Raw genomic sequence first — 17609 nt, 5'->3', positions numbered from 1 at the left:
ACAAGAGTCAGGAAGTGTTTGCAGTTCTTACAAATGAAGTATCCGTGAACCCTGGTGCCCATGCTTCCAGACCACGGTGTAGGGAACTTCGCCGTGATGATGAATATTGCCAGTTGGCAAATTGCGTGCCAGGGATACTGTCGTGAGCTCCATCCCCGCCCCTGGTGGGAGAGCTCCTGTTGCCCACATCTTGCCAGCCAGCACTAGCATGCAAGTGATGGCATCTCCGATGACTACAGCGAAGTACTGGATGCCCGGTCAGCATGTCCTAGGCCCTTCCTTTTTCTGAGGTATCTGTCCAGCACACTACCATAATTTAGCAAATTTCCTGTTTTTCTTATGGAGTTGAAGAAAAGCACAGGCCTGTTCTGAGAGAGATGCTCCTCTAAACAGCCCTATAAACAGCTGGTTAATTCGAGAGTTGCCTTCCCTTCTGTGTAGAAATGTTAACTTTAGTGTTAGGGAAATTAGGAACCTTTTCCTCTGTGACTGGTGCTTCCTTGTGTCCTTTTAAAAAACAACAACAACAAAAAAAAAAAAAAAACAACATTGTTTCCTTTTCTGAGGTCATAGATTGTATCCTACAAATATTCTCCACCTGCATAGCCTAGTGTCAGATTTGGATTTAGTCTAATGCACGTGATCTGTATGTGCAGGGGTCAAGAGCCTCCCGGCCTTGCCACTAATCCTGGGCAGTGTGCCCACAGGCCAGGCCATCATCTTCCCCCAGATCTCCCAGATCTCAGCCCTATGCTTTTCTCTACCCTGTTCACTATTTAGTTACCAGAAACTCGTGTTTAATACAGCTCATCTAATGTCTCCAACATGCCATATACCAGGCCCAGCACCACAGGAGGCATTAGCCCTTTTTCTCCAGACACCCAGTTGTACATGTACACAAAGAAATTCTGCATCTGGCAGATCATCGGTTTTAATTAGAAACAAATTAAGTAGAACACAAAAAATCAATGAATTAATGGATGTGTCCCTGGTGATGATCTTTAACGACACCCTGGTGTTGACAACCACAGCATTGCATATGTAAAGCTAGACCTGTAATGGTGGATAGGGAAGAGAGTATCCCACAAAGACCTGCTGAGTGCTGGGCGCTGTGCCTGGAAAAGCTAGGTGTATTAGTTAGCTTTTCTTGCTGCTGTGACCAAAACACCCGACAAAAGCAACTTCAAGGAGAAAGCATTTATTTTGGCTCACAGTTTGAGGGGGCAGGCTATCCCGGTGGGGAAGTCATGGCAACAGAAACTTTGGGCGGCTCTTCACAATCTATCAACCTTGAGGAAGCAAAGAGCAACGAATATGGTCATGTCCAGCTAGCCTTCTCCTCATTATTCAGACCAAGACCCTAGTGCACACTTAGTGTGGATCTCCTCACCTCGTCTAACCATGTCAAGATAAGGTTACAAAAGACACTCAGAGTCTCTGAGCTAATCTGGATCATCTCTCGTAGGCATACCCAGACACTTGTCCCCAAGGTGATTCAAGATCATGTCAAGTTGACAGTCAACATTAACCTTCACTTTAGGGGACTAGTGCACTACCTCTGCCTGTGACCACACCTGTTTTCCACGTGTTCACACAGATGTACAGTTTGTACTACATAGACCACTTGGCCAAAGCCCTGCAGAAGATGTCCCTTCATGAGCTCAGCATCCCGGTCCTGCAGCTGGGTGTGCTCATTGCAGATGCTGTGGTGGAGAGCAAGAGCCTGGCAGACCTCTACCACCTGCGGTTGGTACACCTCCTTTACCTGCAGCGGTGAACGTGGCAATTTGGCCAAACCGATACAAAAACAAACAGCACCTTAGACATTAATTCTGTAGCTGTGTACATAGTAAACCCCTAAGACTGCCAGACAATGGAATGGTATCGTCATTGTAAAAATTCAACTGATCCTTTGAGAATAGCTTGTTTTAAGGAGGAGCACACTGAGGTGTTTAAAGATCAAGGGATACTGGACTTCCTGACAAGAGTCTAGGAGAAGGGAAAAGGGAAGAGAGAGTGATAGAGAACATGGTGACAGGGCTTACTCTGGAGAGGAGGAATACACAGATAATGCTTGAGTGTGTTCGCCTGACTATGTCCAAATGAAGTGCTTTAAACAAAAGCTCAGTTTAAGTTTCTTGCTGGAAGCTATGGCATGGTCTGGCAGGGGTGTGCAGGATTTGGACAAATGACTGTTACCTCTAAACGTGCTCCCAAATGTACACACAGTGAGTAAAACATGTGAGTGAATAGTATTGAAAATTGCCATCTGAAGTGTCGTAGACCCACCTAGCAGGGTTAGCTTTATAAATTACTGAAACCCCGAAGGGCACGCTTCTAGTTTAGCAGCTCTGATAATGTGCACCGTATCCAGCACCACTTCCTTTGGCAGCGACAGCATCCTCTGAGACAGTGCCTCCTTCCTCCCCTCTTTTCCCCTCAGACTTGCACAAGTGTGTTCTGACCTGAGGCTGCACTACGCAGCAGCTCATCATGAAGAGGCGGTTGGACAGGCATACTTTGGAGACATGGAGCAGGCCAGGTATGTTCAGAGACCAAAGAATACATAAGAATGCATACATAGTCCTATTATTGTTAATTTCCGGAACTTGGCTTCCCTCCCGCCTTGATAAATAATTATATATTCATTGTGCAAATTTTAGAAAACAGGTACAGAAAAGAATAGACATCACTGTAGTCCCCATCCCTTGGCAATAATCCCTTCTGGGGCTTTGCCGTTGCACACCTGGTCAGTTATGAAAATGTAATTGTGGGGCATACACTTTTTCACTCTGCAGCCTTTGGCAGCAAATACCTGTCCACAGAACCATCTTCAGGCTGTTAGCATTCTCACTTATCTGTATCTCCCTGGGCTGACTGTGAGCGTGTTTGCCGAGTCCCTTCTGCCCTCAGATGGGTTTCAGAAATGCATTTGCCAAGACGGAAAGAGGCTTCTGCCTCTTCCTATTCTTGGGTTTACTCGGAGATCTTGTTATGTGGCATGGCACTGCAGGTGGGGAGCACTGCAGGTGGGGAACACTGCGGATGGGCTGCAGAGGAAGGAGGATGACTCAGACTGACAGGAAGGGTTTTTGCCACTGGTGATACCAGGGCTGAAATACAGAGAGGCCTCATTTCCAAGTGCACATAGTCAAAGAGTCCTGGGCAGTTGGGGTAATCAAGTTTGGGGATCTGTGAAGAGACAGCATTGGGGTAGAAAATGTTGGATGTCCTGATGAGCAGAAGCTTTGTGTGCCTGAGAATTTGGCCAGGCTAGGCTGAATGCGGTGATATACCCACCAACCTCTTTGGCTGCGGTATGGTGGTTGACTCTGGCCAACCTCTGGTAGGAGGTGAGGTAGAAGGAGCACCCATGGGTGGAGGCACCACCCCGCTTCTATGGGAAACCCTGAATGTCAAGCAGTTTTACCTTTCTGGAGGGCTTACCGGAGGCAGTTCTGTCCTAAATACATTAGGTTGGAGGAGCTCTTTCAACTACACATCAGCTTGCCAGACAGTTCCAGAGAAAACAGGCTGCAAGTGTGATCCTGGGAACCAGACTTGCTGCCCAACCGGAGGCTTTTGGTTTTTGTAGGCATGTGTGAATCATGGCTTTCCTGGCTGGGTTAACTTGTGTTTCTTTGACTTTAATGAAACTTTAATTTCATTAAAATTCATTAAATTTCATTTAATGAAATTTAATGAAATTGCTGCCAGCCATTGCGGTTCTTCTGTTACACAGTGCTATTTTGCTTCAACTAGATGCAGAAAAGAGATTGCATTTAAAAAAGAGAAGAGCAAGGAGCGAGTGATAACAAAAAGCGTACCAGTCCCGCAGGAGCAGCTGGATACATCCCGCTCAGAAGAAGTGAAGCCACTGACAGCACAAGACAAGGTAGACTGGCACTGCCACAGTAGGATCCATAGCCCAGAGGCGGCACTCACTTAGCCCGGCTCTGCCACAAGCAGGATCTGAAACCCAGAGATGACGATGGTTCGGTGTAGCATAGGATTGCCCCAGGAGTCAAAAAACCACAGTTAATTTGTGAAGAGCTTGCTGTATACACTCTTAGGCATGGTTTCATGGGAAACTCAGAGATCTAATCAAGTATGCCCCACCCTGACACCCTGGATTGCCTCAGGGAAGGCAAAAATTATATGTAAAACAGGTCACTTGGGGCCTGAGCAGCCGCATACTCGGTGAACGCTCGCCTAAAATGCTGAAGGGCCCTGGGCTTGGGCAAAGGGGAGTGAAAAGAGAGAGGCTTCCTGTGGCGCAGAGTGCATCTAAGGGGGGGTCTGTAGACTCTTGAAGCCCCTGCTGTCTCATCACTAACTGGCCGTCCCCTTGAGTCCATGCACAGAAGAGCTAGTAGCCCTCCTGGAGAGCCTTGGTTCCTCAGAGGACCAGCTGTTTGTGAACACTTTAAAGCTAGCAATTGGGGTATGGTGGAATGTGCCCAACATGGGGTTTGTTATGGGACAGGGGCTCAGAACAGTCAAGGGTCAATGCTGCAGTTTGATCACAGTGGGGGTGGGGGATGTTGCAGGCTCCCAACTGCTTCCCAGCTCCATTCACAGAAGGAAAGCCACACCTACCAAGCCAGGCAGCTCAGCAGCTGTTAGCATCAGCATCAGAAGAGTAGGAAGGATAAACAGGGAGAGACAAGGCTCCCAAAGGCCTGGGGTGTGTCAGAGGCCAAACAAGCAGAGGCCAAAGGCTTGAGGTTCTGAGTAGGGCATGCTGGGCATGTCCCTGTGGCAGTGCATCCTGTGGCTCACTGCTCACACAGGATGTTCCTGCTTCTAGGCCAGAGCACGTCACAGAACACAGACCGGGGACAGAGCATCTTAGGGTCGTGGTGTCTTACAGGTTTTGAAGACAAATGCAGAGACTGGCAAAGGCCTGCACGAGACATCTTATCCCCAGCTGTGGATGCTCAAAGGGGAGGTCCTGCTGGAGTTGGAGCTGCACCAACCGGCACGACTGCTCTTGTCAGAGGCCCAACAGAGTTTCCAGGTAAGGCTCTTCACCCATCTCCACTGAAGCCATCTTGACCTGGGCCTGAACTCTTCAGATGTGTTCTTAGTTCTCATCTGAGAACATCGAGGGCTTCTGTGACTTCTCAGAATCTCCACTGAGTTCCCAAAGGCTAGTGTTAGCATTCCCCCATAGAGCACTGCTCAGAGCCCAGCTCTCAATAGGCTTGGGAGCATTGGCTGCTCTTCTCTAAGGTGCTAGCTGCCTATTAGAGGAACAGCACCCAGACCTGGGGTCCCAGTGCCCAGTCATTCACTAGATTGACCTTTTGGGTCTCAACTATCAAAGTTCCAAACTACACTTGGTAGGTCTTTTCTATCCTGGACTCTGTCCCCAATGGACAAAGAGCTTTGGACAGTCTGGATAGAAGAAGCTGTTTGTGTTGTCTGCTCTAATGATGCCATTCTCCCAAGTTACAATCTCCATAGTTCCACCAAACTCCTGCAGACAGACTTAAAATTGCCTTCAATGGACAGATGAGGCTAAGACCCTGACACAAACAGCCTGTGGCTAGTTCTGAAGAATTCGAGGAAAAGATGAAGATTCAGTGATGGTGGAAAAATTCAGTGACACCAGAAAGCTGTGAGCACAGGCTCTGGCCCACCCAGTGAGAGCAGGAGTACAGGTACTACAGACAGGACAGGTATGTAAGTAGCAGGGTTCAGACAGATGTGCAGGTGCTGGGGTAGAGCTGTGTAGATGTCAGAGATGAGATGAATGTGCAGATGGCAGAAATGGGACAGATGTGCAGGCACAGGAAAGGGGACAAGTGTGAAGAGATGTGCAGGGTATCAAATAAGTGACAGGGAGGGAGATATCAGAGAAGGAAAATATGTAGAGGAATAGGGAGGGAACAAGCATTCAAGTATAGAGAGCAATGAGATGTTTAGGTATCAGAGAGGAACATATCCTAGCTAGGGTTTCTACTGATGTTAGGAAATAGCATGGCCAAAAAGCAAGTTGGGGAGGAAAAGTTTTATTTTACTTACATGTCCACATTGCTGTTCATCATCAAAGGAAATCAGGATAGGAACCTAGAGGCGGGAGCTGACGCAGAGGTCATGACAGGCACTGCTTATTGTCTTGTTCCACATGGCTTGCTCAGACTGCTTTTTTGTATATCCCAGCACCACCATCCTAGGGATGACACCACCCACAGTGGGCTGGGCCCATCCTGCTTTGGTCGCCAATTAAGAAAATGCCTTACAGCCAGATCTTAGGAGGCATTTTCTCAGTTGAGGTTCCCTCCCTTCAAATAATTCTAGTTTGTGTGTCAAGTTGACATAAAACTAGCTGGCATGACGAAAGGAGACCAACAAAGCCAAAAAATCTGAGCCCAGGGGTCCTTCCTACAGGGACTTAGGCATTAACCAAGGACCACGCATGAAGATGGCCTAGGCCCCCTGCTCAGATGTAGCCCATAGGCAGCTCACTCTCCATGTGGGTTCCCTAGTAAGGGGAACAGGGGCTGTCTCTGACATGAACTTGGTTACCTGCTCTTTGATCACTTCCCCCTGGCAATAGGGCCTTGTCAGGCCACAGAGGAAGAGGATCCAGGCAGGCCTGATGAGACTTGATAAGCTAGGGTCAGATGGCAGATGAGGAGGACCTCCCTCTCTCAGTGGACTGGGGAAACGGGCTAGGGAGGGAAAAGGGGGGAGGTTGGTACTGGGAGGAGGTGAGGGAGAGGGCTGCAAATGAGATATAAAATGAATAAATTGTACAAAATAAAAGTTTTAGAAATAAGAAAAAAAAAGTTTAAAAAAATAAGCCAGCTAGCACAGGGAAGGTGTACAACCCTCAGATGGGACGGGTGTTCACGTACCAGCGAGGGGCAGGTTATGTACACTAGGGTTGAGATAACCTGTCCCAGAAGGGGCTGAGCTGATGACTGTGAGCCTGTGAGCTGACGGGCAGGCGGCACTCTGGGCATTTGACACTCTGAAATCCACTACAGTGGCCCTGGAAGTCTGCATCTATACCTGGCTTCCTCCTCCTCCCCTTCACCTCCCCTGTAACTCACTGTAGCCAGGCAGAGACGACAGGGCTAACGTAGGGGCAGGGTAGATGTGAATGTGCACCTTTGCTTCTTCTGTCACTCTCCTCCCTCGAGGCATGCTCAGATTCCTTCCACCCACCTTCCTGACCCATCACCTGAGGACCACCTCTCTTGTGGCCATGTCCATCATCCTGATCACCTGGGTTTGCCTGTCATCTGAGGATGACTCTTCCAGGGACTTTCCCTTCTTACTTTCAACTTTTAGTACCAGGATCCCATGCAACCTTACTCCTGCTCCCTAACTCCTCTCCCACCATCTTCTTCCTCTGGGCTAACAGTCCTACTTGGGTTCCACACTGCCCTTTTCTGTGTAAAGGGCTCTGCTCTGTACCCAGCCCCACTGCAACTGCAGGATATGTATCCTCGGAACCTAGCTTTGGTTGATACCAATGTTAGCTGTATGCTAGCCCTGATTTCTGGGCCCACTTAGGCCCTGCCCCTCCCACCTTGGAGCTCAGCACCCTCCAGGCAGGATCTGGTCCAGAAGCCTGGAGGCACTTTTGTGTAGAAGAAAAGTTCACTTCTGCCCCCCCAAAACAGCCAGGTTATACTGTGGATCTGGAGTCTAATACAGGGAAGTTGAGGTTGTTCAGGGCAACGGAATCCAGGTGGGACACATGTTGGGTAGGATTGCGCACACACCTGATCTCGTTTCTCCCACTGGCCAATACTACTTGAACATGTGGGAAGATCACGTGAGCCACCGTGACAGGGATGTTCACAATGTTCCCAGAACTTGCCTATGTCTGCTCGACATCACAGGGCAGTGCTAGCATCCTGTGTCTCAGCAAGGTTTTCAAGAGTCGTCTGTCTACCTCTGTCTGAACATACACATGGGCTGCACATTTTCCCAGAAAGCAATGTCCTGTACTTTCTTACTGTGAGGACCGTAGTGTCCAGTGCTCCTCCCTCCCTCTGTGTTCAATATAAATTGCATTATTTGCCCTGGCATTTGTTAGACAGATGCCCAGGATGAGTGAGGATGGATGCTGTGAGCTGCTGGGAACCCTTCTGGGCACCAAGTAATATCTACACGTGGACTTGCCCTTCAGCCTTGAGCTCAGGAAGTCCTCTGCAAAGAGAGAGATCAGTTCCAGCAAGAACCTTGGATGACTATGGAGCTGGCTTTGTACTTCCCAGATAGATCACCAAATACCCTCTTCCAGAGACACCCTCTAGCCCACATTTAGGCCTTAATTACCTCAGGTCCAGTTAGAACCACCACTGGTCATCTACTGATAACTTGACCCAGCTAAGTGATACCCATGCGTGGTATCTTAGTTAGGTTTGCTATTGCTGTGATGAAACACTGTGACCAAAACAACTTGAGGAGGAAAGGGTTTATTTGACTTACACTTGCATATCTCTGTTCGTCATCAAAGGAACTTAAATAGGCCAGGAACCTGGAAGCAGAAGCTGATGCAGAGACCATGAAAGGGTACTTCATACTGGCTTGCTCCTCATGGCTTGCTCAGCCTACTTTCTCATAGAACCCAGGACCACCACCCACAATCCTAATTAAGAGGGCTGGGCCCTCGCCCATCAATCACTAATTAAGAGAATGTCCTACAGCCTTGTATACAGCTCGATCTTATGGAGGCGTTTTCGTAATTGAGGCTCCCTCCTCTCAAATGATAATAGCTTGTGCCAACTTGACATAAAACTATCCAGGATACATGGTAAAGCTGATTCTAACAGCAGCCTCCACAAGGGAAGGGCCCATTAACCTCATACAGCAGGGTAGAAAAGAGCTGCCACTGTGACTGTAATCCTGCACAGGTGGGCTACTGTGGCTCCCCAGGGCACACTTTCTACTCCTAAGGACTCCAACCCCACGGGGAGTAGCCAAGCCAACCTGAGTGGAGCTGCCCACATATCCATCACTTATCATCTCTCCCTGTCTTTAGGAGCTAGGCGAAAAATGCGAAGAAGCACAGTGCCTCCTGCTTCTAGCACAGCTGGCCAACAAGGAAAAGAACCATGGGCAAGCTATGCTCTTGATCGAAAGGGCCCAGCAGCTAGGCGGAACTGAGGAGTTCTGGTACAATTCAACCCTGACTCTGGCTGAGGCAGTCTTATCCTCTGACGAAAGGAAAAAAGAAATCACAGTGAGTTGGACTGGCCAGTAGACAGCATGGGGTGCAATGGGGAGAGGGGTGTGCTGAGGTCTTGTCCCCAGGCCCTGGTGAGTGAAATGGTGACACATACTCATCACATCCAGATCTGCAAGGTGTTTCAGAAACTCATAGATACTTTCAGGACCCTCCAGAAGGAAAGGCCAAACCGAGTAGCCCTACTGGAAAGCCTCATCATGGATCTGGAGACCAGGTAATGAGACCAGGTACACCAAAGCTGTGGCTGCTTCTACGACACATACACTCTCATGCCATGCCAGAAAGGCTCTCTCTCGTATCAAACCCAGGAAGGCTCGAATCCAGCAGGACCATGACTTCCTTCCCTGCTCTGTGTGTCCCACACATCCTCAGGCTCTTCCGAAGATCAGATCTCCCTTCCACTGTGTTCCTCAGAGCCGTGGGCTTCCTTCCAGCCAGCCCGTGTTTCTACAGTGTCTTTCCTATGGCTCCTGGAGCCTCATGGAAGGCTGTCAGGGAACCCCTCGTTTTCCACACACGTCACTCACAGGTCCTTTCCAAGGAATGCTCTGAGCCCAGTGAGCACAGATGCAGGGATCCTTGCTTTGTTTCTGCTTCTGTTTCTTCTCTGGAAAGTGCTGCAAACATGGCATCCCACCAGCTGGTCCTGAAATGAGTCTGTAAGCAGTCTCATTTCAACATGGTTTTCCATGATCGAGTCTGGTCCCTGGGTGGGACTGTTAGATTCTAACTTCATGGCATCCATCTTGGGGAAAGGGGGGCTCAATTGGTATTTGTTTCAGTGTCTCTGGGTGGATAATGGTCAGGAGAGTCACAGTGGTCTTGGGCTTTTGAATCTGGTGGGGAAAACTTCAGCCCCCACAATCCTGAGATGACACCTGTCCAGCAGGTGTCTGAAACTTCAAATCCTGGTTGCCACCGAGCTGATTACAGTAGAAGATGTCAAGTGTCCATTTGTGCTCTCAGATATAGAACAGCGCCTGATAGAAATTCAAGAAAAATGTGAAATCCGTGGCTACCAGAAAAACTGTGTTGACTTAAAATTAGAGCATGCAAAGATAAAGAGGTAAGGGTATCACCACACACTCCACCCACGCCCCTGGAGCTGCCTGGAGTTCTGCCCGCTGAGAAGGGTCCACCTTTGAGCTTCTGCGCCTCCTCAGCCTCAGACATGGCTAGACCCAGCTCCCTCCTTGCTAACCCAGCATTGCAGTCCTCAGCACAGTTGTCCCTGCTGCCACTACAGTTATGCATCCCAGTGAGCATGCAGCTCTCCTCCCACTCCAGCTCCCCGTGCTGCTCACAGCACCTTTGCCAGCTCCAGATACCCACAAGCCTTTCACACTTGAGCAAACCATGGGGGGTGACCCTGCCTTTAGGAGCTATGATCAGCCAGTGGCCAAGCCACTTCCATTAGCACAGGTGTGCTAGAGCAAACATCGTATGCCACCAGGAAGGCAGGGAAGTGGAAGCCAACAGGTGGAAATCGGGGCATCGCTCCATCAGACTCCTTTCAGGCAGAGATTCCTTACCACTGAAATCTCGAACTATACACACTGCGTCACTCTGATTGGTATCTTGTTTTAAAATGTATTTAGAGGGCTGGGGAGATGGCTCAGCTGGTAAGCCACTAGCCTTGCAAGCACAATGACTTGAGTTCAATCCCCATGCCAAGAAGCCAGGTATGGTGGTGTACATTTGTAATGCTGACACTGGGGAGACAGAGACCAGTGGATCCTTGGGGAAAGCTGGCAGAAACAAGGCAAGGATCCTTGTGTCTGTGGTCTAGCCTCCTCGCTGGATTCTAGGCCACTGAGAGGCTCTGTCTCTAAAGAGAAGTGAACAACACCTGAGGAACAGTGCCAGGGTTGATCTTTGACCTCCACACGAACATACATGTACCTGTGCACACAAATGAACAACTCTACACACACATTGAAAATAAATAAAATGTATTGAAAATGCCTTCATGTGCAAAACATTTAACTGCAAAATTTTGAAGGACTGATAAAGTGCATAGCATAATTATGTGTAAATTATGTACTACAGTTTAATCAGCATAACATACTAGTTTAATATATTAATTAGCTTTAAAAATCTTGGTTCTAGGGCTGGAGAGCTGGCTCAGAGGTTAAGAACATTCTCTGTTCTTTCAAAGGTCCTGAGTTCAATTCCCAGCAACCACATGGTGGCTCATAACCATCTATAGTAAAATCTGGTGTGCAGGCAGAATGTTGTATAAATAATAAATAAATAAATAATCTTTGTTCTAAGTTCCACTCTTATATTATATAAAGGTTGTTTGCTCAAGCGGAAAAAGATAAAGAACAAAAAACTATCTATTGTCTGCAAGTGTACAACTTGTCCCAGAAAGCTATAGCTGAGGAAGAAGAAGTATTTCACAAAATCCAGGGGATACTGTCCCTTCAAGATGTAAGTATAAGCCTGTACACTCCTGTCATTACTGTGTACAAGACAGTACTGCCTCTCGGATCGGATTTTAAAGAAAAACCAGCCAGGCACACTGTGGCACACCTTTAATCCTAGCACTTGGGAAGCTGAGGCAGGAACATGGGGAAGTTCTAGGAGATCTAAACCAGCCTGGGCTACCCAGTGAGACCCAATACTATAAAACCACACACACACACACACACACACACACACCTGATTTACTTGTGGGCTAAGGTAGAGTAACAGTAACTAGACTCGTGCACCTACAAAACAGACAACATACAGGAAACAAGGCATTTTTTTTTTTCCAAATCCCATGTATTAACCATACCAGTTAGTGATCCTCGACCTTCAGTACCAGCTAGATGAGGATGCAGAGATGGTACCAGGCGAAGCCTAGATGAAGACCTGAGTCCAGGAGATAGAGTCCTGACAGTCTAGGGAGGAGAGGGCAAAACGGAGCCTGAGGAAGAAGGGCGCTGCTCACGGGCGTCTCGAGGATACCCCAGAGTACCTACCTAAAGACCGGGCACCTGTTGGTGAAAGAAGCTGCCCACAATTAGGAAAGAACCACCTAGAAGGATTACAGGAAGTGCACGTGTGCTGACGGAGGGTCACAGGGATGGGGTCTGGGAGCTCCCATGGCTTCGAGGTGATGGGCGGGGTGCACAGAGAGGGCCTGACCTCAGAATTTGGCAGCGAGAAAGAAACTATGTGGTGCCTATAAGAAAGCCATTATGAACACAAGGATAAATAGAAGAAGAGTAAATTGCTGGAAGGGCTATCTCATAACACTTTCGATCAAGACGGCTAGAAGCAAGCAGGTTCCATAACAGACTTCACCAGGGGTGGTGATACTCATCTCACAGTGGAACCTAATGAAGAAGAAAAGTAATCTAAATGCAATAACCATAATAAGGGACTTCTAAAATATATATGAAGCAAACATTGATCTTAAAAAAAAATTGCTAAATCCATTAGAGCCAACAATTTTAGTATCCTGCTCTTTAATCATTAGTAGAACAAGTAAACATGAGATCAGCAAAGAACTAGAAGACTAAAATATTGTCAGCCAACATGACCAAATAGTTTTTTTTTTTTTTAAATTGGCTTACTCAGAAACAATGGGATAACATTCTCACAAAATGTGGACTGTCTTCTGGCACAGGCTGTATCCTGAACCATAAGGCAAGTCTCAATAAATTTGAATCATACAGAGGATATATTAGTGCCAAAATGGAATTCAAATGGGCATCAAAACCATTGAGTAGGAAACTCCATAGACATGTAAAAAGGACAAGTGTTTTCTGGGCACAAGGTGAGGGATAAGGAATGACCGCTAGCGTTTGGGTTTCCTTAAAGAATGATATAACAGTGTCTGGGAACTGAACCAACAATGATTTCACAAGACTGCAGATTTATTATGTGTCACTGAATTTCATACTTTAATTTTGCAAATTTATTTATTTTATGTGCATGAGCATTTTGCCATTTTGCCTGTGAGTGTGTTTGTGCATGCATGGCTGGTGTCTGTGTGGGTCAGAAACTGGTATCGGATCCCTTGTAACTGGAGTTACAGGTATCTGTGAACCACCACGTGGGTGTGGGAAATCAAACCTGGGTCTTCTGAAACTCAGCAAGTGCTCTTAATCACTGAGCCCTCTCTCCAGCCTCCATACTTCAAATTTGTTAATTATGTTATGTTGCTTTTACATCATTTAAAAAAAAAAAAAAACCCAAAACATTGTGTGCATGGAAACCCCCAAATATTTAGAAGATAAATAAAATGAAGCCAACAACCCTTGGCTACAGAAGAAACCAAAGATAAAATTGTTTTGAAATGAAGGGCAGAAAGGACATCAAGCAGTTTATGATGTCCCCAGTGTGATACTTAGGAAGGAATCTGGAGCACGAGATACCTGAATGATAATAGAGCAGAAATCAATGAGCTCAGCCTTTACCTTAAAAACAAAGAGCAAACTGAATTCAAAATAAGTAGTAGAATAGGAATTAAGGATGGAGTTTAAAAAAAAAAAAATCAATGAAAAAAATTCACCCTCTCATCCAATACAACCCCCAAACAAAACAAAATCCATGAAACAAGAATTTTCGAAACCTTGTACACCAGACAGTAATCTCTGAGCTGACATTGAAGCTCACCACAGCCCCTCAAAGGAGAAAGTCACTAAAGCCAAAGCTGGTTCTTTGAGATAGATAAGTTGGTAAATACCACATTCAGGCAGATTATTTTAGAAGGAAGAAAATAGATGCTAATTTTTCAATAAGACTAATATGACTCCAAAGTAAGGTAAGGGACAGTGTGGTCACACACACCTTTAATCCTGTAATTCAGGAGGCAGAGGCAAAAGGATCTCTGTGAGTTTGAGGCCGGCCTGGTCTACAAAAAAAGGCCAGGACAGCCAAGACTACACAGAGAAACCCTGTCTCAGGAGAAAAAAAAAAGTTTAAAGACATTACAAACAAACAGAAAACCCAGACTAGTGTTGCCCATGAAGATAGCTACCGTGACACTATGCTTACTGGTGAAAGGCTTCCTAGGGATTGTCCCTTTGCTAAGGACTAAGACAGTGACCTTATCACTTTTATTCAGAATTGTTTTGGAGAGTCTAGCCAATGCAATAAACAAAAAAATAAATTAATAGCATCCAGATGGATAGAAGGAGCAAGCAAGTAAAATACTTTTTTCATGGATATCATTATATAGGAAATCTCGTAATATACCAAAATAAAAACTACAAGTTAATGAGCAAGTTTAGTTGAGTTGCCAGTTATATAGTATATACATTACATTTTTATACAAAGAACAAGTAATTGTCTATTAAAATTAAAATGGTACCCACTTATGATTATTTAAAAATAAAATTTGACCTCCAAAATATGAATGCTTATAGTCCCAGAACAACTATTGCTGAGAATAAAGATGACTTCTAAGTAAATGAAAATCTCTAAATACTGTTAGGATGTCAGTTCTTCCTAAGCCATGATATTACTTCTGGCTTTTAAATAGATATGGACAACATGATTTTAAAATATGGAAGGTCTAAAACAGCCAACACAATTTTGAAAAAGGACTAAAATTAGAAGCTCAATGATACTTGACTTTAAATCCTATGAAAGAGCTACAGCAATCAAGACAAGTGTGTGTTTAGTGGGACAGACCAGGGAATGGGACAAGCCAGAGAATCCAGAGATAGAGACACACACAGAGTCCTCAACAAAGGCACAGCTCCATGGACCGAGGACAGACTTTAGATGGTGTCAGAACAACAAACAGGAAATCCATGTCCAAAAACCTGAACTTCCATTCAAAGCTCCAACTAAGGTAGAAAATAACCCCAAATGGGTCAGAAACCTAAACCCAGAGACCTAAGACTATACTAGAACACATAGGAGAGTCCCTTGGTGATGACACATTTGGCAAAAAAAAAAAAAGTACCCAACACATGATCCAATAAACAGATAAACTGATAAATCAGTCTTTAAAACACACTATCAAGAGAAAGATGAAAAAGCACAGAAAGGGGAAAAAAAAAAAAAAAACGTTTGCAAATGTTATTCCTTGATAGCAGTAACATATCAGGAATGCATAAAGAACCCTCAAAACTTAAGGGTAACATATGAAAAATGAACAAATAATTTGAAGAGACATTTTCTCAAATGTATGGAAAACAAGCACGTGAAAAGACAAAACATCGTATGGATGAGTCTTAATCATAATGAGGTAAAACAGACAAAATAATCACATACTCTCTGACGCCATTTATTGCTCCACAAAGCAGGCAGTTGTTATCTGGGAGAGAGGAAGGCTGTCTTGAGCATGAATTGCCAGAAACAGAGACAAACACATTTTGTATTTTTTTTTTTTTTTTTTTTTTACAATGTGAAGATTTATTAAACAAAAATAAAGTCACAAGGTTTAGGAGTTTTAATGATGGCAGTTGCCCAGCCTGAAAAACCACTGTTTATACAGCATGAAGTAACTTAGAGCAGGGAACAGCCTGATGTCAACACAGGCTCATGAAAGGACACAGGAAAATTCAGAAAGTGAAGACCACGCTCCTTTTCTTGCACTGATGATGGTTTGGCATCTATCTACTGCCATGTCAAAATATACCCATCCATTCTACACTTCAAATATGTGCTGTCTGTGACATGTCAGCTATGCCTCGTCAAAGTCCTGGTCGGTGGCTGGTCTCCTTAGGAGGAGTGCCTTGCCTTACCCAACTATCTCAACCACCTCAGGTACAGAACATCAACTCCCCACAGATGAGGAGGCTGGCCCGTCTCAAACTCCGCCTGGCAGAGACATGCCTGGACATGCTGCAGCTAGTGTGCAAGGAGGTCCTGGAGTTGCAGATGGAGCAGGGCTCCTTGGACAAGCTACTTTCAGACTTCCTTCAGAGCACCAGTGACTACTCCTTCGTTGACTTGGTAACTGCAGACAGCCTTAGCCCACCCTCTCTCCTGGGAGCCTGCCAGTCATGCTAAAAAAAAGCAGGGTGCCAATCTATGGAACCCCAGTCTCCACACCCCACGCCATGACAGCTCTTGACCACTCCCATACCTTGGTGCAGGTGGGCACTGTCTGATCACCAAGAGGGCTTAACTAATAATGAAGAGCTTATTGGAAGGGCCTTTCTATGCAGGCTTACAGCTCCCATTCCCAGGCCTCGCTTCATGATAAAGGGCTGATAAAGGTAAATTGCATTATCTTAGACAAAAAAAGTAAACCATGGGCTGGGTGTGTATCTCAGAGCATTTGCCTAGCATATCCCCTCCGGCATTCCCACCCTATCCCACCCTACCCCACCCATTCCCTCCTACACCGAAAACAGGACAAGCTGAGTAAAATACCTGTTTGCCAGAAAACCCTTCTTCCACTTCCACATTCTTTCCCCCTCCCTTTCTCCCTCCCGCCCTCTGCCTCCCTCCCTCCCTCTTCCTATCTTTTTTCTTTCTGTCTTATTTTGGCAGTCCTAGGAATAGAACCCAGGGCCCTGCATAGGCTAGTCAAGCACCCCACCAGCTTAGCTGTAGCTCCAGCACTCTCCCGTTCTCTTAAATGCCATGAAATGTCTGGGTGAACATAAATGAATCCTATAGTTAACATCTATTTGTCAGTGAGTTCTGGCATATAGTAACAGAAGCTGCCTTTTATGATCCTTCCAATCTCACGGCCTAGACACACCCCCCTCATGCTACCACACAGGACTACGCAAAGCAAGGGCATATCTCAAGGTGCCAGGTGTTCCCTGCTAGGAAGCTATCTGAGATCTCTGGGTGACTGGGCAGAAGTGTCACAACAGCCAGTGGTGACACCCTTGCTTGTCTTCCGGAAGCAATGGTTCACCCTAAAGCGGACCCTGCCTCACCTGATGCTAGCAGAGCTGGAGAGTCTGCAGCCACTGTGCGTCGGCTGCGCAGACATCCGTGCCCAGCTTCTGGTCCTGGCTGGGAAGGCCCTTCATCTGCTGTCCGTAAAGATAGACCCTGTGAACCCCTCCTTCCGCTGGGAGGAAGACCTCATGGTAGGTGTCCCTTTTGCCCACTGAAGTATGGTCCCCGGTTGCTCCACCTCGGCTGCAGAATTGACATTTAAGAGATGTTTTACCAACTCAACTAGGAAGGGTCTGGCCATATCCCTCTGTCTTGGTGGCTTGCATCCGGTTGGGCACAGATACCTGGTAGCTTCAGAAAAGCTCATTTACTACCTGATGTACACCTATGCCCTGAGTGGTTGACCTCCATGCTAAGGTGTTGTCTGCCTCCAAGGCCCTCTACACACCACACAGCCTGAGAAATCTGAGGAGGTTAGCGCCTGGGGTTGTTTGTCCTGAGTCTTCAGGCTGTAGACAGCACAAGACCCAGAAGACCCATGCTGGGCGAGCAGATAGAGATGGGGCCCTTGGTGAGCAGCTGTTTG

General features: G+C 46.5%; 1 protein-coding gene across 1 annotated transcript in view; it reads left to right on the top strand.

The window, feature by feature from the left end:
• Cfap46 (cilia and flagella associated protein 46) overlaps window positions 1-17609 on the top strand; it is an 80805-nt gene that overhangs the window by 45505 nt on the left and 17691 nt on the right. The window contains exons 32-41 of the mRNA XM_055608895.1: window positions 1598-1746; window positions 2444-2542; window positions 3763-3895; window positions 4874-5020; window positions 9008-9208; window positions 9322-9428; window positions 10104-10280; window positions 11512-11647; window positions 15929-16117; window positions 17026-17214. Coding sequence (XP_055464870.1) covers window positions 1598-1746; window positions 2444-2542; window positions 3763-3895; window positions 4874-5020; window positions 9008-9208; window positions 9322-9428; window positions 10104-10280; window positions 11512-11647; window positions 15929-16117; window positions 17026-17214 — 1527 coding nt within the window. The remainder of the gene's footprint in view (window positions 1-1597; window positions 1747-2443; window positions 2543-3762; window positions 3896-4873; window positions 5021-9007; window positions 9209-9321; window positions 9429-10103; window positions 10281-11511; window positions 11648-15928; window positions 16118-17025; window positions 17215-17609) is intronic.

This window comes from Psammomys obesus, unplaced genomic scaffold (genome assembly GCF_907164565.1).
Source record: "Psammomys obesus unplaced genomic scaffold, mPsaObe1.curated_primary_1811, whole genome shotgun sequence".
Lineage (NCBI taxonomy): Eukaryota > Metazoa > Chordata > Mammalia > Rodentia > Muridae > Psammomys > Psammomys obesus.
This window is presented reverse-complemented; position numbering and strand designations above follow the sequence as displayed.